Here is a 24662-nt window from a genome sequence, read left to right as displayed (position 1 = left end):
AAAGAAATCTCTTTTCCCTCTCCAGGTCGGTGTACGACGGTCAGGAACATGGCCTCTTCATGGAGAAGCTGGACGCTCGGATCAGGAACCACGACCGAGAGATCGAGAAGATGTGTAACCATCACTTCCAGGGCTTCGTCGACTCCATCACAGAGCTGCTCAAAGTGCGAGGAGAGGCGCAGAAGCTGAAGGTAAGAAAGGGCGGAGAGGATGGAGAGTGCAGGTCTTAAACTCTTGATACTTTTCTCTCATTGGCTCCTGGTCTTGTTGTTTCAGAGTCAGGTGATCGACACCAACAGACGTCTTCAGGATGACGGCAAAGATGTAAGTTGAGGCAAACATCAGAACTGTGTAATCAGGACTTGTTTTTCAAGACTTCTTAACTAACGTGCTTCCTTCACGTCTTCAGCTCACCTGCTCCATGGAGGAGCTGCAACAGTGTCGAGTGCAGCAGAGAAACATCGCGACCACCATCGACAAACTGTCGCACTGCCTCCCAGGTTAATCCTTAAACTGTCCCTTGAATCACAGCAGCTCTGCTCATACACAGACCCAGACAACAAAATAAAACTTTCCTTTAACATGTTTTTTACCCCCAACTGTCCTAAAAGATCCACACTGTTATTATTTTAATTAATTGCCTTTTGTTTTGCTTTATCTCTCTTTGCTTCCTCCAGTCCTGGAGATGTACAGCAGACTTCAGGAGCAGATGAGAGCCAAAAGGTTTGTTACTGATTCTGTTTTTCAGGGTCACATCTCACTTTTTTCCTAAATGCAAACACTGTTAGTTTGAGTAGCAAAATGTTGGCCGATACTTCCTGCAGATAAAGGTTTTACAAAGTTTGGATTACAACATTTAAAGTCTGCATCAGACACAATGTGGTTCGTGGCAATTTTAAACCAGCTCCTGGGGAGGAGGAACCGGACCTTTGGCTCTAGACTCACACTCCTGGATAGAAAGTGGGAATGCTGGGTCTGGTTGAAGACATTTTAAAAAGGAATGGGACGGCACTTTGGACCTATCAGTTTGTGGCTTTGGGACTTTTTAGTTTATGTTTGTTACTTTCTTCACGGCCAAGACACCGAAGGGACTGACTGATTTCAGATCTCCCAGGCTCTTCCCTTGGTGACTTTAATGTCACGATGCTATGAACTGTGGTTTATTCCCTCAGGCAAAGTCTGAAGACGCCCAGTCTTATGGAAACTGAGCGTAGAGGGCACAAATTGTCAGCGAGAGAGCTCTGAGGCACTTGACAGTTTGACAGTGGGACAGCCCAAAGTCCTCATGGACTTGTGAGGATGTGAGAGTGGAAATTGGGATTGAGCCTTCGAGCCATTTCTCACTCATGATGCAAAGCAGTGTAAAAATAGAGAGTGAGCTGATGAGCAGCATGTTTATCTTCTATAATGACCGTTAAAAATGATCTTAGCAGAAGGAAGTAGGAGAGGAGGTGCCATTTAAAGGATTTTAATGCTGTTATTCTACTTTTTTCGTCAGAGAATCTTAATGTACTGTTTGCCTTAATACGTGTGTGGAGGAGATCTCGTTTCAGCCACTAGGTGGAGCAAGAGCACTGGGAATAGACGCCCCAAATAGCCTCACTCCGTCTCCTCTCCCCTCCCTGCCCTTGGCCTGACCTGTAGACAGAAGTCTGGTCGGTCATAAATTTGTCGTTTGTTTGTGTGTTTTTCTACTTCTCTCTGTCCTGCGGCTGCCGGGCGCTCAGAGAGCAGCGAGAGGTCAGCCAACAGTGACTGCTCCTGGAGAGAGAAAGTGTGTGTGAGAGATGCAGTGGAGTGAAGTGGAGTGAAGTGTTTGGGGGGATATTGTATTGCCAAAGATCCCTGAGGTGTATCTGAGTGTATTTATTTCTCTGTGTGTGTGTGTGTGTGTGTGTGTGTTTATCTTGTGTGTTTCTGCTTGCATCCAACAGCCTGAACAGTGTTTTACTGCTGCGTGTTTGTTAGTTTTGCAAGTGTCTCCTCCCTTAAAGAGAAACTCACTGATGTTTGAATTTAGTTCATAAGAAATCATTTGACTGTATGATTAGATAAATAAATAAAAGTCGACCTGTGTGTGTGTTAGGTACTACCCGGCGCTGCGGACGTTGGAGCAGCTGGAGCAGACGTGTCTTCCCCGGGCGGGTCAGTACCGCTTCTGCTCCATCATGGCTGAAAACATCCCCAAACTGAGGATACAGATCCGGGACACGGCCATGACGCAGCTGCGAGACTTCCTGGAGAGCATCCGGAAACACTCGGACAAGATCGGAGAGACCGCTATCAAACAGGTACACATGTGCACATTAAAATACACACATAGACAAAGCCTGGAGCCTACATTACCCATAATGCAACTCAACCACTGGCAGTTCAGTTTGAGATGTGTTACGCTAGTAGCGGCTAGGGATGTAACTACATATAGTCGTCCTGAACATCTTGGTATGGACACCATGGTCTGGTCTGTTATGGCGAGAGCATACGTTAATGGACGAGAGTATAACTGTTCTGATCCACACTCCGGTCCAGTAAGGGGCGCTAATGCACCTAAAAGCTGTTTTCCACAACCACCATTAAAGAACAACAGCTGAAGAGGGAGAAGACACTTTGATGTGCCATGAATCCAGTGTTTTTTGACCTGAAGATAGCGCTAGATTTAAGAGCCAGAGGATCACTAAAGCTGTTACATTAATCCCGAATGAGAAAATTATTTTTTTTAGCCAAACTCATCAAACAGTTGTTGAGACATTCCCTGAACCATGCTGCTAGTAAAGCAAAAAATCCTATATCCTTTCTTTACACCTGCGACTTGAGCTATGAGCTGTTAAAATCGGATGACGCTAAAGCTAATTGACTAGTTGTCAGCTATTAAATTAATCACCAACTATTTTGATAACTGATTAATCATTTTAAGTATTTTTTAAAGAACCAAAAAGTCAGGATTCTCTGATTCCACCTTCTTAAATGTGAATATTTTCTGGTTTTCTTTCCTCCTCTATGACCGTAAACTGAATGTCTTTCTCATCCTGCGCCTGATTGACTTTTTAAAACCATTTTCTGACATTTTATAAACCAAACAACTAATCAATTAAACAAGAACACAATCCGCAGATTAGTCAACAATGAAGATAATCGTTAGTTGAAGTAAACTGAGAACGTTCCTGTGAAGAAGTCGTCTTTACTCGGGCAGTAACACAGCTGTGATGATGTGCCACAGTCACAGCACTGCAGCTGCAGGCCGCCATCAGTACAGACAGACAATCGCAGAGTCTGTTGTCTTTCTTTCTGTTCACAGTAGTTCATCTTTCAAATAACTGCCACATGTTGTGTGTGTGTGTGTGTGTGTGTGTGTGTGTGTGTGTGTGTGCGTGCGTGTGTTTGCTGATAAGGACTGCACAGTGTTGCTGTCTCTTATCCCACAATTGTTTTTTGTTCTCCATCATGTCTTTGTCTCTCTGTCTGTTAATCAGAAGCAGCCTCTCTAAGTGTGTGTGTGTGTGTGTGTGTGTGTGTGTGTGCGCGCGTGTGTGTGTGTGTGTGTGTGTGTCTCGCTCTGTGGTTCCACTGCCAGTAAACAAGCATGTAATCGCTGCAGGAGACGACGTGGCTTGTCCGTTTTTCAGCACTTACCTAATTGTTTTTCAGGTTTTTTTTTTTCCAAGGCCAAGGAAGTTTCTATACGAGTGTGTCTGTTTGTGTGTTTTGTGTTTCTCTTGTGGTATCCATAGCTCAAAGTGAGGGCCTCTTGTTTATTTGTGTGCCTCCATTATTTTGGGAATGTTGCTCCCTGGGATTGCAGGATGAAGGGGCGGGATGGGAATGAGGAAGGGAGCGCTTGACGACAGACAGATGAGCGGATGGAGACTCTGAGAAAGTGGCCGTGCAGTCTGTTGTACCGTGTAGTTTATTCTAATCATGACGTAGGTTGTTGATAATTGTAGATTTTGACTTTTTCCTACCTGCCTCCTTCCTGTTGTATCAAAGAGTAGTGGTGGCTGTGGCTCAGGTTCACAGCTGGTTGTCCAATAAACCTGAGGTTGGCGTTTTGATCTCCACTTCTTTGAGGAGGAATCTTAACCCAAATTGCTTTGAATGAAAAGTATTGTAACTCATAAAAGAAAGGAAAAAATGGACGGTTGGTTTACAAGAAATTTGATAATGGTGATTTTCTGACACTTAGAGACCAATTGACTGGCTAGAAAACAGCTAGAAGTTAATCTGAAAATGGATCGATAGTGAGACGGTAGTGAGAGATGGCTTGAAGTCCTCATACATGCAGGTGTCCAACCTATTCAAGTGTCCTCGTGTCTCCAAGGCTCTGTGCTGTCAATTATCTCAGTTTACAGCTTGTATAACCACAGCCCCTTAAAAAACAACTATAATGGAGGTAGTGCTGCATTTCAGGCTTTTATCATAAAGTAATTGAGGTCTAATGACTTTTGTCCTCTAGATGTCGCTAGAGGATCATTTCTCACCTGGTCCCAAAACATTACTGCTGCTGGTCGACCAGTGATAAAGGTCATCTGGAGAGCCAGAAACTCTCCCACTCACTCCAGTTAAAGAAACATGTGCAGATGCTTTCCTACAGAGTAGAGAGGGGTCAGTAAACAGTTTGATAAGAGTAAAGATGAAGTCATCAGTCAGCAGATTACAACCAAGCTGAACACCTGGGAGGTTTTGGAGTGATGGGGCTCTCCATCATCATTGTTGAAAACACCCAATGAGGGGAGATCTTTTGGAGGAATGATGTATGAACATGAAGATGTTCTGGAGGCCTTGTGGAAACCCGTTATGCTAGTTTTTCCTTTAATTTGTCCTCCATCTTCACATTAAAACATCTGTTTTCACAAGCAAGGATGTAACGTTGATCAAAATGAAGCTATGTAGACGAAATCTGCTCTCTGACAGTCAGAAACACGATAAATGCAGAGGAATTTGCCTTCATACGCAGCACAAGTAGCCCCATACGTATCCCTCCACATCCACATCCACACACCCCTGAACCCTTCAGTGACCCTGAGGTGGGGGGTCCTGGGACCGCAATTTCAGAATCACTGGCACAGAAAAATCCACTTGCAGTCACTGAAGAAGCTAACCGCTAACTCCTCTAACCACTAATTACAAGGGAGATTATGGAAACCCCAGCGGTCCTGATACTGATACTGGGATTATGTTGTTGTATCAAATGCTTGGCTCGGAGCGCTCACACTCAATCAGGAGCCTCGTAGGTGTGTGTCTTCTTTTTCCCCCGTCTCTCCATCTTTCTCTCTCTCAGACAGTGTGTCTCTCTGCGGCGCTCTGTTCCAAATTAGCTCCGAGTCTCTGTAACCAGCCGTCGTTACAGCTCCCTCGACCAAGGATGTGAAAATAAATAGATCTGGGGAAAAGAGGAGGGGATGGAGGGAGGAGACGGAGGAGAGAGCGAAGGGGCTTACAATGGAGCTATTGTCTGCTGCCACATGCCCGTAGAAGAGGAAGAGGAGAGAAGGAGGAAGATGGGTGGAGAAGAAAAAAGTGAAGAGGTTTTAGAGTGGGAAGATGAAGTGGGAGGAAATGTTGGATGCAGAGGAAAGAGGGAGTGAAAAAGATTGGGAAGTAGAGGGCGAATAAAAAAGAGAAAGGACAAAAGTGATGATGAGGAGGATAATAAAGGAAGAAGAGTGGTGAGGAGGTGGAGGATGGAAAGAGGAGGACAAAATAGATAAGGAGGAGAATAAAGGAAGAAGAGGAGGTACAGGAAGTAAAGAGAAAGAAGGAAGATAGGAGCAGGGATATCATGGTAAAGAGGTTGACAGGGACTATGAAAAGAGGAGGAGAGGAGGGTGAAGACAAAACTGAGGAAGAGGGGAAGTGGATGCCGAGGAAAGAGGTAGAAAAAAGGAATATATTGAGGTGAGATGATGAAGAGAGGAGAAAAACAGAAAACAGGAAGATAATGAAGAGAACAACGAAAGGAGGAGGAAAAAAGAAAAAAGAGGGGAAGTGTAGGAGAAACATACGAGAGAAAATGATGGATGCAAAGGAAAGAGGGAGAGAAAAGGATAGATGGAGGGTGAGAGGAGGAAAGAAATAAAAAGAAAGAAGGAAGATAGGAGCAAAGATATGGAAAAGAGTTGGACTAGGACAATGAAAAGTGGAGAGGAAGGTGAGGAAGAAAGACGAGGGAAGTGGAGGAGAGAAACGAGATGGAGACAGTAATGGACATACAGGAAAGAGGTAGAGAAAGCAGGGATAGATGGAGAGGTAGATGGAAACTGGAGGAGAGGAGGAAGAAGAGGACAAAAGAAAAGATGTGGAGAAATGAGGAAGTAAATGGAAAGAGAGGCAGAGAAGAGGATCAAGAAAAATGAGGGTTAAGAAGGTGATGTAAGAGAAGAGGGAGCAGTGAAGAAGAACAGATGATGAGAGGGATGAGTGAGGAGGAGAGAGAAGAAAGAAGTCTTCTTCAATCACAATCGTCTCAAAACGTCTCTGCCGTTCTCCTCTAACTCTCCTGTCATTCGTCATTTCCTTCTTCCACTCTTTCTCTTGTCACATCACATTTCCTCCCTCTTTCTCTTTTCAAGACGTCTGCTCCCGTCTTTCCATCTCCTCATCTCTCCGTCCACTTCCCTCCTTCCTTCCTTCTCTTGCTCCTTCTCTTCTACCCTTCAGCAGAGGGACGAGTTCAGAGCTTCTGCTGTGTGTTCGGTAGTTTTTTTACACACACACACACACACACACACACACACACACACACACACACACACACTAATGGGAAACAGATTGCTGGGCCTGTGAAGTGGAAGAAGATTGATTACCTGTATCTAGTTACTGAACACACACATGCGTGCGCGTGCAGCGGGGGTGGCGGAGGAGTCGCGCTGGGCCGGTGTATTGAACCATCACAGGGAAAACCAAAATAGACTGTTATGGGTCGTGTGTGTGTGTGTGTGTGTGTGTTAGTGTGTTAGTGTGTGTGTTGTCTGCCGAATAATGCTCCACAGTTCACTGCCATCGGACACCATTATTTTCTGGTTCGGAAGGCTGCCTGCCAAAAAGTGATCTATAGTAGGGATGTCCCCGTCAGGGTTTTGGCTCCGATTCTGATCCGAGTCATTTCAATCAGAGTGTTTTTTTTTATTCAGAGGGCCAAATTGATTTTTTAGATTTTACTACATGATTCAGCTGTAGTACACCTCTGAGTACTTCAAGTACTGGTGCGAACACCGCATCGATACTTTCTTCAATGTCCACAACACCTCTTTTAATTTGACCAAAACAAACCAAACTTCTCAAACATATCAGTGCTTTAACAGAAAGCATCTGCATGAAACTAACTGAATATGATACATGTCTGAAATGTGGATGTCTTGAGTGAGTAAAGACTATTTATTTAATTAATTATTGAGGACGTATCCTCGTTTACAACGGTGTCGAGATACAAAACAGTTAAATAATGAGACAAAATGAAAAAATACAGGGGGAAGTACGCTCAGAAGTGCAAACAGGGTAATAACAGTGTGGTATAAAGCAGATACATTTACAGCAGCTAATATTTAAAAGCTTTTACAATCAAATAAAACAAGATCAGAGACGAGGGCTCTGAACTGCCTCAGTGACAGTAAAGAGTTTAACGAGCCAGGCTACCTCTTTCCTCTTGTTTTCAGTCTTAATGCGAAGCTAAGATTAGCGGAACAGCATTTTTGTCAGCTGTGACATCCAGAGGACGTTTTTAGGACGTTTTTATGTAACTGGTATCAATTTCAGCCAATTAAGAAATTCCTTGATGGGTTTCGATGTATCCTGCAGCGCTGGGACGACTCTTATATATTTAAAAAATGACCTAAGTAATCGAGGTTGGCTGGTATCATCTTCTTGGATTAATTACGAGCAGCTTGTTACTATTTTTTCGTCGGTTAAACAAACAAGCTGTTTGTTCGAACCTTGTCATGAGATATATTTCTTCTCTCTTCTGTCACTTGTTGACAGGTTGTTTTGGAAAACAGCTTTTCTCCTGGTAATGATTACTTAGGTTCTGTTTCCCAAAATAAGAGTTCCTCTTAGAAAAAACTGCAAATAATCTGCATTGTCACAGCATAATACTCTATTTCCTTTCCTGAGGACGCCTGTTTCTCACAAATCGTTGCAAACTCTCCCACAAGAAAGTGTTTGAACCACTTGTCAACAAGGATATCACTGCAACTTTGCTCTCTCATTTGCAATTTCTGTCAATTTCCGCGCTCAGCCCGCAAATGCACATCGGAAGACTTCAAATCGCCTTGAAGTTTGTATTTATCTCCGGGCTGCTCTGTGGTTTTGCCACAGTGTAATATCAACTCATTTTAAAATATTTAGAGTCACTTTACTTTAAATGGATTACAGCCTGGCTCTGATTCTGGGCTTCCTCCTCCTCCTCTTCACCACCTTTCCCTCTCTTTCCTCCTCCGTCTCCTTATCGTCCTGTATGACCTCTATCCACTTCTTTTTTCCCCACATTTCGCCCCTCTTTTCCTATGGGATTGTACGCACGGGATGACGCATGTTCCCGCACTTGAGCTTCAGTGCGGACCCTGAAAAGAAATGGGACAAAAGCCGTGGGTTAAAAAGGTTCCTATTCGCACCAGACCTTGGTATTTTGTGATGTTTAGGAATGAATGGTCGGTGTGAGAGCGTATACAGATGCTTCAAGACAGAAAACGCACCTGTCAAAGAAAGCCAAAGAGCTGAATTCGACCACTGAGTGGAATTTCCTGACGTAGGTGCTGACGTCTGAATCTGCAGCGTCGCGTACTGTCAGAAAGATGCTTTTCTGTGTTATTCACTCCGTCTCGTAAAGCCGTCTTTCATGGGTTTGCTGTTTATGTTAATTTGTATGTGGAAAGAAAGAAAACAAGCGTTTGACGGGATTGGAAAGGAATGAAGTGTCGAGACTCTTCACTTTACCAATTCCTCTAATTCTCGAGGAATTAGTGAGAAGAAGTTGTTTATTACTTATTTTCCTTTCCTTAAAAGAGAGTGGGCACATTTCTGTTTGTCTACACTTGCTTCCAAGCCGAGGAACGAGACTTTCCACTGATTATGTTTGTGACTTATTGTGTTACATGACTCATTAATCCTCTGTGTGTGTGTGTGTGTGTGTGTGTGTGTGTGTGTGTGTGTGTGTGTGTGTGTGTTTGTGTGTGGGCATCAGATCAAAGATGGCATTGTGTTCTCCCAACATCACTGATATTGTGTTCTTCCGGGGTTTGAACACCAGTTTTTCTCATTAAATCCGCAAATCGAGGCGCTTGAAGTCTCTGACGTGTTTATTGACGTGCCAATCGACAGATTTAAGCGCGCCAGGTAGGCTACGTGCCGGCGCCGGCGAGCCGAGGAAGCCGCTGAAATCACGTAGGTTCACAAAAGAAACCGAGGCGGATCTGGGTGTGGATGGAAAGATGCACTCAACTTCAGATCTGAGAAGGTTTTTCCCACAGAAACACTTGGGTTTACCAGGCCATGAAGGAGACTTAACGTTGGAATAAGCGCGTAGAGTCGGTGGCGTTTGATGGACGTAACCAAGAAGTCGCCATTTTCATATTCAGATATTAGTGGTTGTGCAAAAACAAACATAAAAACTCTTAGATGTGCTTGGCCATCTCTGAAAGAAACGTGACTCTGTTGTCATTTTGTCTTGGATACCAAAACTTCCTGTTTGATTCTTTTTTTATTTTTAGTATTCCTTGTCCGACGCTGCCGCAGAGGGACCCGAATGCCTCATTTCCTACAATGCTTGGTTTTCCCCAAATAGTCCCATCAGACAGGACATCAGATATTACATTGCTCATTGCATTGTTCTGGGGAAAATCTTTCCCTTTAGACCGCATATCCATTTCCCGCTGTCTTTGCCACACCTTCTTTAATGTCGGGATATTTTCAGGGAAACTTCACCGATCATCGGGTTCATTGTTCCATATTGAATACGTATCAATGTCTTGTAAAATAGACGTACGTTTGAAGCCTTTTTCTGTAATTTTGTACCAAAATTCAACTCAAGACACCATTTAAAGGAGCAATATGTAGTTTTGAGGAAGACGTTTTGATCTTCACTGACTGATTTTTGTTTCCATGATGGAATAAACTGAATAAACAAACTGACCTTAAAGGACAACACAGTTTCATACTGTTGTACTTTGTTTATATGTGGCAGACCCTGCCACCTTTCTAGCTTCACACCTTATTGTCCTCTGAGAACAGCTTGTTCATTCACGTATGGAAAAGATAAATATTAACTCATTAATATTGTAAATATTAAAATTCTTCTCCAAAACTACACAGTGCCCTTTTAAGCTAAACGCTTTCACATACTAAATATCCAATAAATGGCACCATTGCACCTTAAATTAGATTAAGAATATGATTTTAAATGAGTAAAAACACAGATCAAACATGTAGATCTAAGCTGTCCCTGTCCTGAGCTCTACTTTTACATGAATGCTCTTTGTTTTCAGTTTCATTGACTCTTCATCCTTCCTGTTCTTCCCTTCCTGTCTCGCTCTTTTCCCTCTGGTGTATTCTTAGGTGCTTTGGTAAATCACTTTTATAGGTCATTTCCATGGGTATTTTCACGGGACGAGGAGTGGCAGGCTTTACTCAAAAGGTCTCGACCGCTGACCTCGTTAGAGCGTCCGCATTTTCTTAAGCTTTTCCCGAAACTGTCTTTAAAAAATGGTGTCGGTCAGTTTTAATTTGTACCGTTTCTTTGTGTACTTTTTTTTATGTAACACATGTCAGGACAGTGCCAGAGCAGCTTGATTGCATTCGGTGTGTCTTTGTTATCAATAAACATCTGGTTTTGGTGTCAGACCTTCAAAATCAAAGAGAGTCCTCTGCTCTGAAGTTGCGCCAAAAGCTAAATGCAACAAGCTCTCCTTCCTCTTCTGTAGCGTCAGGAAAAAAAACTCAAGTACCACTGAGAACAAAGCAGGTTAAGCAGAGTATCAGTTCCAGTGGTTGATTTAACCTGCGTTGGCTTTTTCTTGTGTTGTGCTTCAGGCCCAGCTTCAGCGCTCCTTGGACAGCTCCGTCTCCACGCAGCCCAGAGCCCTGATCGGCCGACGCGGCAGAAAGGAGGCAGCGGCGGCGGCGCTAGGAGCCGGGACGGACAGCGGCGGACAGGGTGGCAGTCCGCTGTCAGAACAGGACTCTGGCATCCTGGATGTGGAGGATGAAGAGGAGGATGATGAAGTGAGAAAACTGCAACATCACACACATAAACACATGACAGTACTGAAGCAGCAGGTCACCAGGAAGTTTGTCCTTTCTGTCCATCCCATCATAATGCGTTTTATAAGAGAGTGTTTCAGGGATTTATTTGTTTCACTACAAACATTTGGTGTCATATTTTTCTCTAGAGATTTTAGGGAAACTTTAGGAGGTGACGCTGCTTCAGTTTGAGCCTCAAAGATCAAGAACCACGGCCTCGATTACACCGCTTTGAAGTAGGTCGTTAAAGTACATCAACATGTTTACAGATTGTTCAAAAGATCAACGTGTCAAATTCAAAATGGACACAAAGCGTTTCGACACTGAACTCTTCGAGTCATCCCTCGCGGGATCAGAAGTCCTTTTCTGCTGCCCTTGTTGTTTCACACTCAAGGAAAAGCGAAGTACAATGAAGTCGAGGAGAATAGAGCTGAACTTGTCACCCCCGCGCTGCCATTCTGTTTTTAAGGTCCCTGTCGTCCCCTTGGCTTATTTACGTCCTGTAAACTTGACTCAACCCTCTTCACGGGAAGACCTTGGCTCGAACAAAAGGCCTGACCCCACGGTCGCCAGGGTTACGACTGTGTTGGCGCCGATGGTTGGCATCGCCGCGGCCGCCGTCTCCTCACGCCATCCCTGCCCCTGCCATGTCTTTCCCTTTCCTCCCCCTCCCTTCTTTTACGTCGTCCCCTGTGTCCCTGCATCCTCTTTTCTCTGCTGCCTTTTGTTCTTGACCTTTTTTATCCTCTTTCTTACCTTCACTACTGTTTTGTCTTCGTCACCTTTGCCACTTTTTTTTATAACCGACTCCATAGTCTCTTCTTTCTGTTTTTCTTTCCACCTCTACCCTCGTCTCTCTGTTTTTGGCCCTCTCACACCTTTTCTCCTTTTAAAATCATTAATTTCCATTCTCTAAGCTTTAAACCACACGTACCCACTTCTATCTGTCTTCCTCCTCTCCGTCTCCATCCCTCCTCTCCCTCCACCTCTTGTCTTTAAGTGGTACAGCTCTTTGTTTGTTCTTATTGTTTCAGTGTGTGCGGTTACATCAAAGCTGGCATTGTGCTGCTCCTCCAATGATTTTCACAGAAAGAAAACTTTTCCAGAGGGCAAGAGGGCACATTTTTTTTTTGCTTTGGGTGAAATTGCCACTGTGTTGTTCTCCTGAAGACAGAGGATGTGGGTAGGGAGGAAGGAGTGGAATGTGGGATGGTCAGACGGAGGGATGGATGGAAAGAATAAGAGGTATGAACGTCTGGTGATACTGTCAGAAGACTTTCAGACGGAGAAATGAAGCGCTGCAGCCCAGACGCAGCATTTATAAAGTGTATCAGGATGATGTGATAGGGCTGTGAATCGACTCAGGATTTTATCAGTCGAATTGGATTTTGCTGTTCAATAAAAAGACATTTTTTCAGTTCAGTGCCACACTCTTTATTAGCCGACATGAGTTGAGCTGAGTTTTACCTGCAGCTTCAGGCTCTAATTGAAACGCTTTTCTTCGTCATCTGTGATGTGAAAAGATTAGATCTTCACACAGTCAGAGAAAGAAACTGCTCATAGTTCAGTTATAAGACTTCTTCTTCTTCTTCTGCTTCTTTTTTAGCTTCTTCTCCTTCAGATTCTTCTTCTTCGTCTTCAGCTTCTTCTTCTTCTTCTTTTTCTTCTTCTTCTCCTTCTTTTGCTTCTTCTTCAGCTTCTTCTTCTTTTTCTTTTTCTTCTTCGTCTCCTTCTTCGTGTTCAGCTTCTTCTTCATCTTCAGCTTCTTCTCCTTCTTCTTCGTGTTCAGCTTCTTCTTCTTCTTCTTCTGTTACTACTTGACATATATATAACATGAATGTGTGTGAGAAATGCTCAGAAAGTGTTTCTTCAGTCTGACTGTACGGCTTGTGTCTTCCTGCAGGTCCCAGGAGCTCATGACTTGGTGGATTTCTCTCCAGTTTATCGCTGTCTGCATATCTACACTGTGCTGGTGAGTCAATCATCTTGTTTCTTTTCTGTCTCCATAACCTTCATATGCATTCATCTGTCACTGAGCACTCCAGCACATGTGATTCACAAGTGTATTCAGCCTGTTTTGACAATGATGAGCTCTTAACCACAATTCAGACCACTCCTCATATCTCCACCCCCACCACGCACACAGCTGCTGACCTCAGTAACAACGTTCTGTGGTGTAAATCACGTGTTTAACTTATAATATCGTCTATAATGAAGAAATCAAAAGGGAAGCTACCCTGGTCGTATCGCACGGGAATTAAGGAGACTTACCAGAGAGGTATCTGATGCTGTAAGATGAGGCCTCTGGCTCGAGCCTGGCTTCACTCCAACCAGCCCGCTGCAGTGTGTGTGTGTGTATGTATGTGTGTGTGTGTGTGTGTCTCATCTCAGTTAGAGCGAAAGCGACATGGGTGGAGGTGTTGACTGGGCCATGACTGGCTTAGTTGCACATGCACAGGCCTGTAGAGGCTGTGACCGGGCCATCACGGCCAGAGGGTCGGCTGTTTCTGTTCAGTTAGTGTGTGTGTGTCTGTGTGTGTGTCTGTGTGTGTGTGTGTGTCTGGGGGGCTCTCTGGCAGGGGGACAGGAAGTGCATGAACTTTGACAGGAAGGAGAAAATGAACGGGCAAGAAGAGGGATGGAGGGAGGGAGCAGAAAGGGAGAGCGAGGTTAGAGAGAGGGTAAAGGGGGCGAGATGATGGAGGGAGACGGAGCAGAAGAATAGAAGAGATTGGGGAGGGTGGAGGTGAAGGGAGAGCCAGTGATGGAGGAGGAAGAGAAGAGAGGTCAGTAAAGTTTAAAGGGGTGAGAACAGGGAACATTTGATGGTGGAGAGGTCTTCTCCATCATCTTCCTCGTCTTCCTCGTCTTGTTCTTTTTGTCTTTGTCTTCTTCATATTCTTCTTCTTTGACTTCAGCCTCGCCTTGTTCCTCGTCTTCTTCTTCTTCTTCCTCATCATCTTCATCATCTTCTTCGTGTTCTTCTTCCTGATGGTCTTCTTCTTCTTTGTCTACTTCTTCATCTACTTCTTCTTTGTCTACTTTTTCTTCGTCTTCTTCTTCCTCTACTTCTTCTTCTTCTTCTTTGTTGTCTACTTCTTCTTCTTCATCTACTTCTTCTTCTCCTTCTTGGAAAACAGCTTTTAGGTACATTACCGCCACTTACTGGATTGGAGTGTGAATGAGAACAGCTATAGTTGTATCACGCTCCCTCCATAGTGTGACAGTCAGACGTATTTGTCGTATGACTGCATGCATTGAACCGTGACGTCCACACCTGGACAGTTCGCGACGAATGCAGGTTCCTTCACACCTCTTGTAAACGGGTAAACCAGTTGCTCTTCTAAAGGGGTTAAAAAGAGTCATAAGACTAGAGATAAAACTATGAACAAGTGGTATTGATAAGAAGAGAGGAGTTAGGAGGGAGGGTAAAGGTCAGCGGAGGTGCAGCAGCGACATTTACAGGAAGGAGTGAGGAGAGAGTGAATTGGAAGTCAAGCGATAAGGAGTGAAGAGGAGGGGAGAGGAAAAAGGACGGAGGTCAGGGGGAGGTTAAGGGGGCAAAAACAGGAAGACGAGGGTGAAAACACAACACAGAGGGAGAGAGATTAGAGAGAGGGGTAAGTACAAGGGTGGGAGAGAGGAGAGGAGAGGAGGAGGAGGAGGGAGGAAGAAAGTGAAAGAGGAGACGGGTCGATGGGAATGAGGGAGAATGAAGGATGAGAGACGGAGGAGGAGGGAGAGGAGTGTGTTCTGTCTCGGGGAGGTGTTGAAAGGTCCGACCTGTTCACCTCTGAGGTCACACACACACACACACACACACACACACACACACACACACACACACACACACACACACACACACACACACACCTTATTTTTCTGTTTGTTTGATCCTGTTTATTCTCTTCTTTTGTTATTTGCTGCAATATTTTAAGCATCGTTTTTGTTGGATTAAAGCGAGGCAACGTTAAAATACATGCCCACGAACACGCACGCACACGCACACGCACACACACACACACACACACAAACACACACACACACACACACACACACACAGTCGTCTGAAACTGTTTTATCCATTAACGTGGTGTCGCTGCACTCTGAATGACAGGCCATTGGGCAGAGACGTGGATTTACCATTAGAAAAGAAAACCAGAATGTCCAGCGCAGTTTGCTACACTGGGCAGGGGGATCGACTGGAAAATCATGAACACACACACACACACACAGTTTGATAGTTACCGAGAATGACTTGTACTCACACAGACACGAGCATGTACCAACTTCATTTATTTTTCTAGTAAACCTGGACGTGGAATCCCATTTGCAATCAAGACCACCTCTCCTCCTCCTCCTCCTCCTCCTCCTCCTCCTCCATCCATTCTCTCTCCCCTCTCTCCTCCACCTCTCCTTTCTCTCTTTTCCATGTTTAAAGTCCACGATTTTTCCAGTCGAAAGCTGTCAGGCCCCAACAATACTCCCTTTTGTTACACTCGAACACGTACTGCACGTTTTGGAAACGTGGACACAGTTGTGATCAGAGTAAACACAAACCTGGAGTCCGACGGACGGGGAGACAACTCACAGGAGCTCACAGCTCTGACACAACATTTAAATCATCTCATGCCAGTCGCATTGCCTCAATCTCTCTTTGTTTCTCTCATTGTTTGTTTCTTCCGATGTTTGTGTGTGTTATTTGCTTCTGTTGCTGTTCGTTTCTTCTTTTCTATGTTTTATTTTATGTCTTTCGTTTCCTCCTTTGAATCTTTTGTTTCCTTTTCTGTCTTTCTCCTCTCTTTGTTTTGTCTTCCTGTTTTTATGATTTTCTCTTTTTCATATTCTTCTCTTTTTCTGCCCTCTCATCACCTTTTTAATTTGATTAACATTATATTCCCTTAGTTACTTTATTTCTTCACTTCCTTCTTTTTTTTGACTCTTTTCTGGCTCCATGACTTTCTTCTCTTTTTCTTTCTTTTACTTTGTTTCTGCTCTTTCTCTGCTTGGCCTTTATTCCCCACTCTCTCTCTACTGTATATCTGTTTGGCTCCACTGTTTATGTGGCGTTGCGGTGTTCTCACACACAATCACACTCTCGGCCCTCTGTTTCACCTCCGTGCTCTCTCTCGGGGAGAGCGAGCCCTGTATAATGAAGAGTTCATGGCCGTTTGATGCCGTTGGTTTGTTGTAAACACATTGTTCAGCTGAGGGTCAAACTGGGACTGGAAGAAAAAACGGTTTTGTCGCCTCACAACTTCAGACTAATCTCGATATCCACCAGTGAGATTCAGACTTTTACCATCAACTTTATTGTTTTGTTTGTAACTTTGTGATGTGTTTTCAATGGACATTGTTCAGCTGAGGGTCAGATTAAAGAAAACTTATTATACTGTATTTGTAGCCTCATAATTTATTTGAATAGACATTGTTTTATTGTAAGACAGAAAATTAAAAATAAAGGGAAAAGAATTGAAAAGATGACATCAAAAACCTCTGGATAGATATGAATTTATTAAAGGGGCATGCCATAGATTTTACACATAAAGGCCAGTTTAAATGTTATTATAGGCTTGTGAAAATAAAGTCTTATAACATCTTTGGTGGCCCAGGAAGGAGCTTCAAAATCTTAACTGTCAAACCGAATTAAACCATTTGCATTAGTACTGCAAATAACAATTATTTTGACGATAAATCGATTAACAATTAGTCAATAAAATGTCATAAAAATTGTGAAAAATGCACAATTTCCCAAATCTGTACCATCTTCAGATTGTTTCTTTTGTCCAACCGACAGTCAAATACCCAGAGACTCTTTATTTACAATCATAAATGAAAAAGAAAGCAGCAAATCCTCAAATTTGTGTGAGGATTTGCTCAACAAGTGAATCGATTAATTGATTAAATTTAATGAAAATAGTTGCCGACTAATTTTCTTTCATTTGAGTAAGCGACTGATCATTGCAGCTCAACAAAAACCCCCAAAATCAGAATAATTAAGTCAGATTCTCTCACTTAACGAAGGTCTTTCGTCCAAAATAAAACACTTTAACTAAATAAATCTAGATGGAGGTGTGTTGTACTTCTAGTTTGGTTAAATTGCACGACCCTGTAAAACACAGACGTGTTTGTTAAATCCACAGATCGCCTCTGTTTCTATCCCCATATCTTCCCAGTGATAGCAGGTACTGGTCACCACTAATGTACCTATAATGTCACCACCAGAGCCCAGCAGGAGATATGTGTGTCCTGGAGTTGGTCTGGTCTGAAGGTAAAGGGGGCATGTCGTGATTATCTGCCCAGTCCTGCACTCTTATCTGTGAGCTCACCATGGACCGTGGGTCCTGGTCCGAGCCCAAGATAGACCCACAGTTTCTCACACACAGCAGAGAGAGAGATAAGAGAGAGAGCTTCTGTGTAATGGAAGGAAAAGATACGAGGCGGTCGAGTTTAGAAAGCTGATTCTGTGTTTCTGTGTGTGATGTCTGACCGGTGACGCCACCACAAACTGAAGACAACCAGCGGCAGTCATCAAAGACACGTTCTCGGTCTCCTGCCTTACTCACCGACACACACTCCGTCTCTCACATGACCTTATCTCAGCTTTTTCCCATCATTCAGTGGTTCTGGCTTTTTGGTTTTTATACCTCATTGAATTCATCCTCCCCGTAAAATCAATAACGGCCCCAAACAACCTCCGACATTTGGCCGCGTACCTCGCGGCTGTCAGCGACGAAGAGCAGCTTCACTGTTTGGACCGCATGAGGGTTTCCAGTTTATCTGAAAGAGCATGAAGTCGGTAATCCTGACTGCTGAAGAGGTATTACATGGAAATAAAATCAAACCGCTGCGATATTCTGGCACAGATTTAAACCAATTTGGCTTCTGCTTGTCCTTGTTTTTGGACTTGCTTGAGATGTCTTACTGTAGATACAACACGACCTGGATGACCGAGATTCTTCACAAACATCTACTGAAGGTTATTTGCTGGTCTGAAAGTATTTAAAAGTCCTATAAGGTTGTAAAACGTCTTATCTAGTTATGTGAAATCTGATATTTGAAGACAACTGAGGGGTTTCTTCTGATAAGTGTAGTCTTTTAAGTTGTTAAAAGAAGGAGAGGAGGATATAGATGAGATGATTTCAGTTGTTGTGTCAGTAAATCAGGCCAGGATTCTGTCATGGTCTCTAAATAAAGGCTTCTTTTGGTGTTCGTTTCTCTTGTTTGTTTCTTTCGTTGTTTGTTTCTTTTATTGTTCGTTTCTTGTTTTTTATGTTTTATTTTGTATCCTTCGTTTCCTCCTTTGACTCTTTTGTTTTGCTATGACTTCTGGGAGAGAGTTAAAGAGTGAGGAAGGAAGTCGGTGAATAAAACTAAATGCAACATGAACAAAACTTTAAAACATCACCTTGTTTGAACACGTTTCTGCCGGAGTGACTTCATAATGATGGTTGTTTAATAATGAAGACAAATGCTCCATCCGTCCGTCCGTCCATCCATCCATCCATCCATCCATCCATCCATCCCTTCTGACCTGTGATTTGTGTTGTAGGGTTTGCGTGATGTGTTTGAGAACTACTACAGAAAGCAGAGGAGGAAACAGGCTCGCCTTGTGCTGCAGCCCCACTCTAACATGGTATGACCCTGCACCCTCACTCTGTGTGTTTGTCTGTGCACACACTGCTAACTACACACACTCCCCTCTCCCACTCTCACACACACACTCCTTAATCTATAACTAATGCCAGCTACTGTCATATCGATATGTCAAACAGAAATGAAACCTTAAACTTTAAATTGGTGTATTATCTGATAAAAACAGGTGTGTTTATGTAAATTTGTGCAATTTAAGTAGTGTTTGCCACTGATTGTTTTTACATTTCCATACTTTCCCTCCTCTGTTACACTCTTTATCCCCTTTTCTTCCTCTGTATTTGTTTTTTCTTCCTTTTTACATTTCTAGCATGAAACTCTGGAGGGATACAGGCGGTATTTCAATCAGATTGTTGGGTAAGTTCATCCATTCGTCTCTCCCTCCATCACTGAACCTATTCTGCTGTAGTTTATTCAGATGTTTTATTTGTGTTTTTGTGATTTCGACTGAACTGGAAGTCGAGTTTCTCTCTTCTGAACACGCACCAACCATCCAAACTTCACTGTGGATCAAGTACACCCCCAGCAGGACGACGCCCCCCCGCCACACAACTAAAACTGCTCAGGAACGGGACATTTTTCAATACGTTCAAGTATCGAAAAATGTCTTGTCATTCGATACCAAATTTCAATAGATCTCATCAGTTTCAGTGAGCCAATGAGCATTGCAGCATGCTTGTCCTGCCAAGATAATAGTGCTGGTGATTGGCTGTCTCGAGGCGTGCAGGAAAAACCCCAGGTTACGCCCAGAAAACAGCTGAAAACAGCTTTCATGAAATTGGTATTGAAAAGAATATCTTTTGAAGTCAATGTAACTGTTTCTATACCGGTATCGAAAATGTTTTAACGATACCGGTACCGCTGCCTATGATTACCCGCCAAATAGAAAGTAATACGAAGAAAGAAGAGTTTTAACAAGAGATCTGAATTATAAGAAACACACCTTTTTACTTTGATATCTAAACAGATTTATGGATGTTAATAGATGGATGTTCGTATCGGTTTGCATCCCAATTATCCCTCTCTCTGTTCATTCATCCATCGGATATCCACCTTTCCCTGACTTCTTCTCTCATCCGTCCAATAAAAAACAATCAATCCTTACATCCACCTCATCCCTTTACCCACCTCTCCGTCCATCCGTCCACCCATTGTGAGCTTTCTGTGTAACTTGGCACAAGACGGAGTGAGAGACGGTGAGAAAGAGCGACTTTCGAGTGAAAGCAAACATTCTGCGTTTAGCGACACCTCATTTCATTTCATTTGAGTGACTTCTGACCGTTTGACATCTTTTCATCTCTCCGTCCCTCCGACTGCCTTTTTTTCCCCCCTCCATCTTTTTTCATCCTTCTCTCTGCCCACACTCACCCTTCCCCTCCTTTTACTTTTCCTCTCATCCATCACTCCATCCAATTCTCTCCATTGCATCCACACACACACACACACACACACACACACACTGGTGACGATTGATAGAGTGTGTGTGATGGTGGTTGGCTCAATGCTGTTATTCCTTCTGTCTGTCTGACTGGAGCAGACTCTTCTATAAACACCGCCAAGACTGGACACTAACACACACACACACACACACACACACACACACACACACACACACACACACCCTCAGGTCTGTTATTCCCATTTGAAGTTTTTGGAAAGTGCCATCCAATGTCTCTCATCCAAAGCTGTTTCTCTACCACTCAGTCATCCCCTCATTTCCCATCCATCCATCCGTCCATCCGTCCCACCAGTCACCATTTCACCTGCAACAGTCTTCAGTCTTTCAGTATTTTAATCCTCCGTTTATTCTCAGTAACAACTGATGGTGCAGTTGTTGTTAAAGTTGCCTTTTTTTTTTATTCATTTAACCTTTATTTACACATAAAACTAAACATATTATATCCAAAATGCAAAGAAAACGAGAAAACTAGCATTAAAACCTACACAATTTATATTTAAAGAGAATATAAAAGGATAAAAAGCAAATGTAAATGGTTTTAAACCAATAAAAGATGTAACAGCTTCATTAAAAATTGAGCCTCCATTTGTGTCAGTAATAACAGGTTGCTGCTCAGGTTTCTAGCAGTGTTCGTAAGAAGTTTATAGAAGTGAGCAGATCCAAAAAACTAAACACTCGGTACTGGACTGGAGAAAAAGGCAAACTAGATGAAGCTCCCATGAACATTTATTACCTCTACGTGTGACTGTTTAGTATTTTTACCAGTGTTGTTCCCACAATTTTAACCATTGTAAATACTTCTCTCTCTACTGGCTGTACTCTTCCTGCCTTAAACATGCAGTCGTACACACATTTCTCAGGAAACCCATCCTTGACCCCACCCAATATTTAATAATTTCAGGCCCATCTTCAAATGACCTCTTTTATCTAAATTTAAAAAGGAGCTGGTTCCCCTTGAAGTTGATTTCTGAGTCATCATTTGAAAAAGAGTTTGGAGATCAATTTAAGATTCCCAACATATTTAGCCTCTTCAGTAATGAAACAGAGGAGATTAACCGGGCAACAAAGTGGACCACAGTGTGGCTCGTTGTGGTCTGGCGAGGCTCAGTGGGCATCAGATTGAGTGAGACGAACCAGAATCACTTTTCAAAAAACGATTTGATCCGCTTCAAGAAAGCACTACAACAGATGATTGACGAGTGTGGTCCGTCAGCGAGACATCAACAGCTTTTAATGCTTGATTGGATGAATGCGCCACTTGCTCGGCCGTCACTGGTGCTTGTAAATGATTCTCAGATTGGGTAATCATGGCGGCCTTTCTGGAAAAGTCACTCGAGCTATCCACCAAAATCTGATGGTGGAAATTGGCCACGCAGTCGCAAAATTATACTCTTCCACCCCAGCTGATCATGCTGATATTTTCACTTCTTCTTTGTTTTTTTATGTAAAATGTGCATGAAACAGGTGGATGCAAACACAGTTATTATTTATCGGATGGTGCCAAGAAAGAGTCCGGCATTTAACTCCTTGTAAAACTGAGACTTGCTGGTTTTACAGTTTGTGTTTTGCGGCGATCCTTTAAGTTAATTATTTTTGCGTATCGTGAATTGTGCTCCATCTTTGTCGTCTTTCCTCTCACCCTCCGTCTGTCCCTCCTTCCAGCTTCTTCGTCGTGGAGGACCACGTCCTTCACACTACACAGGGTTTGGTCAACCGAGCGTATGTGGAGGAGCTTTGGGAGTTGGCGCTGTCCAAAATCATCGCTGCCCTGAGGACGCACTCTGTAAGGACACACACACCCAGTAATTGCACACACTCGAAAAGTAGAACACACTTTTATGCACAAATGCACAATTTAACAACAGCTGTGACAACAAACACACTCCTCTGTCTCCTCAGTCGTACTGTGACAACCCTGACCTGGTGCTGGATCTGAAGAACCTCATTGTCCTCTTCGCTGATACACTGCAGGTACGTCTGCGTGATTAACTGCGCACTAAAAGAAAGGAAAGGCTCGCCATCCTTTTTTATTTTCCACTTAGGTCGTCTTGTACTTTTTGTTCTTATATTCAAGTATCTTGGCACATGCCAAGTCAGCTATTTGACCCCAGGGGCTCATGAAACTGGTTCAAAGCTTGTTTTGTAGTTTAAAAATGGACGTCTGCCAGTCTCCAAAGAAAGACTTTCTTTCTTAAATTGACCTTTTTTAGAGAGAGACGTTTATCATTTGATTTATCCCTCCACTGTACGTATGAGTGTGATGGATGGGAGGATGGAGGGATGAAGGGGAGATAGAGGGGATGTGGGTAAAAACCGGACAGGAGGAACCTTTCGTAGATGAGTGAGAGAGAACGAAGGAGGGGAAGAGATGAATGGATGGTGCGATGCCCGAAAATCGTTTCACGTGAAGTGATGAGGTGCCACTGAACGGCTAAATTCACCCTCTCCTCTCATTTTTTCTTTCATCTTTTCAATGTTTGCAGGGTTGTTCTTGTGCTATTGCTGTTTTAACATCATATACTAAACAATGCATCACCAAAACTGGGTTATTTGTTAAAAATGGATATACATTATGGTGCAAAATACGGTCCGGTGTGTAGACTTTAGAGGCATTTAGCAGCCAAACGCACCCTCTCCAGAGCCAGTGTTTGATTTGTCCGTTCTGGGCTACTGTAGAAACATTGCAGACTCTGTGGAAGAGGATATGAAAGGCTCAATCTAAGGTAACACAATGAAAGTACTTAAGTTTGAAACGATTGTGACCCCTCTGCCCTCCGTCTCCGTATTTCTCATATAATCATCACCAGTTTACATTATGCACCAGGTCACTCTTTATGTTAGATAGCAGTTAGCTGAAGTGTGCTTCTGTTAGTTAGCCACAGTAACATCAACAAGTGTTTGCAGCTGTTTGAATTCGAGTCAAAGAAGGAAGCTGGCCAAACACTGTCACCCCGCCAGCTAAAGAACACTGCAGAGAGTTTGTTAGCAGAGTTACAGCAACACTTTTGGCGTCTCCCCTCAGGATTTGCTCTTGAAAAGTTTCATGTAGATACCAGATTTTCGCCCCTGGGTACAGCCAGACACTGACTGGTCGCTCTGGTTTTCCTCTCCTTGCAGGGTTATGGTTTCCCAGTGTCACAGCTGTTTGACATGCTGCTGGAGATGAGGGAGCAGTATGGAGAAATCCTGCTCAAGAGATGGAACATCACCTTCAGGTACTGACGACAGAGAGAGAGAGAGACGACCAAGCTTTTTGCAGTCTGTGTGAGAATGAGGTCGATCATGTTGTTTTTCAGTAGCTGAGGACATGTTACAGAGTGCGTGCTGCACTGACCTTCCCCTCTCTAGTCATAAGGTCATAAGGGCGCAACGAGTGGTGTGACCACCACACACACACACACACACACAAACACTCACTGCCGTGTTGGTTTGTGGGAAACTTCCTCGTCCTGGTTTTGAAGTTTTACGACCAGCCAGAGAGAGGAAGTGTTTTAAAGCAAACGTCCGGAACATTCTCTGCCCTTCAGAATGGGTAGTACCCTTACAAGATTGTGTTCATTTATATCTGTGTGTGTGTGTGTGTGTGTGTGTGTGTGTGTGTGTGTGTGTGTGTGTGTTTGGGCTTACATGCCATTGTTTCACCATCGCTTTTTGTCCAATGACACCAGTGGGACTTGGAGCGAGAACGGACAAACAAACACACACTCCCTCTCTCCTTCCCCCTTCTCTCTCTCTCTCTCTCTTTCTCTCTCTCTCTTTCACACACACACACTCATTTATATACACACACACACACACACACACACATACACATACACAAACACACACTGGGGAAGCCACAGGAATGTTGTGTTGTATTGTTGGAGAGGCAGCGCTCTCCGGTTCACGGCCTCTCCATGGAACGTTGGAACGTCCGAACTCTGGAGCGCCAACAAGAAGTGGGGGTGGTGAAAGAGGGGAGGGTGGTAAGAAAACCTCAAGCATTAGAATGACCCCCAATGGGATGATTGTTTATATGTGTGTGTGTGTGTGTGTGTGTGTGTGTGTGTGTGTGTATGCTGATGGCATCCCAACCATTCCTGTCGACCTCTTTTGAATTATTTACCTGTGATTTCTTCCTCTCCAGGCAGGTGTTGGACCAGGACAACTACAGTCCGATCCCAGTCTCAACAGAGCAGGAGTTCAGACACTACACATCCCAGTTTCCCCTGCAAGACCCCGAACTGGAAAAGGTAGAGAGCGGCAGAGCGACATGAAGAAAAGCGTCAATCAAATTTATGCAATCAAAATCTCACGTAATCCCCTGTTTCTCTGCTCCGTTTCC

At 43.6% G+C, this 24662-nt stretch overlaps 1 protein-coding gene across 2 annotated transcripts in view; it reads left to right on the top strand.

The window, feature by feature from the left end:
• exoc6b (exocyst complex component 6B) overlaps nt 1-24662 on the top strand; it is an 82212-nt gene that overhangs the window by 9237 nt on the left and 48313 nt on the right. For both annotated transcript variants that reach the window (XR_012179720.1, XM_073474788.1), the window contains exons 2-14: nt 26-191; nt 277-324; nt 410-500; nt 678-723; nt 2087-2291; nt 11017-11208; nt 13130-13198; nt 18779-18862; nt 19190-19236; nt 22001-22121; nt 22238-22309; nt 23456-23553; nt 24465-24570. Coding sequence is in view for 1 of the 2 variants with exons in the window: in XM_073474788.1 (XP_073330889.1) it covers nt 26-191; nt 277-324; nt 410-500; nt 678-723; nt 2087-2291; nt 11017-11208; nt 13130-13198; nt 18779-18862; nt 19190-19236; nt 22001-22121; nt 22238-22309; nt 23456-23553; nt 24465-24570 (1345 nt within the window). In the remaining variant the exon portion in view is untranslated. The remainder of the gene's footprint in view (nt 1-25; nt 192-276; nt 325-409; nt 501-677; nt 724-2086; nt 2292-11016; nt 11209-13129; nt 13199-18778; nt 18863-19189; nt 19237-22000; nt 22122-22237; nt 22310-23455; nt 23554-24464; nt 24571-24662) is intronic.

The sequence above is a fragment of the Pagrus major genome, chromosome 10 (assembly GCF_040436345.1).
Source record: "Pagrus major chromosome 10, Pma_NU_1.0".
NCBI classification, from domain to species: domain Eukaryota; kingdom Metazoa; phylum Chordata; class Actinopteri; order Spariformes; family Sparidae; genus Pagrus; species Pagrus major.
Note: the sequence above shows the minus strand (reverse complement) of the source record. Positions and strands in the feature narration are given on the sequence as shown.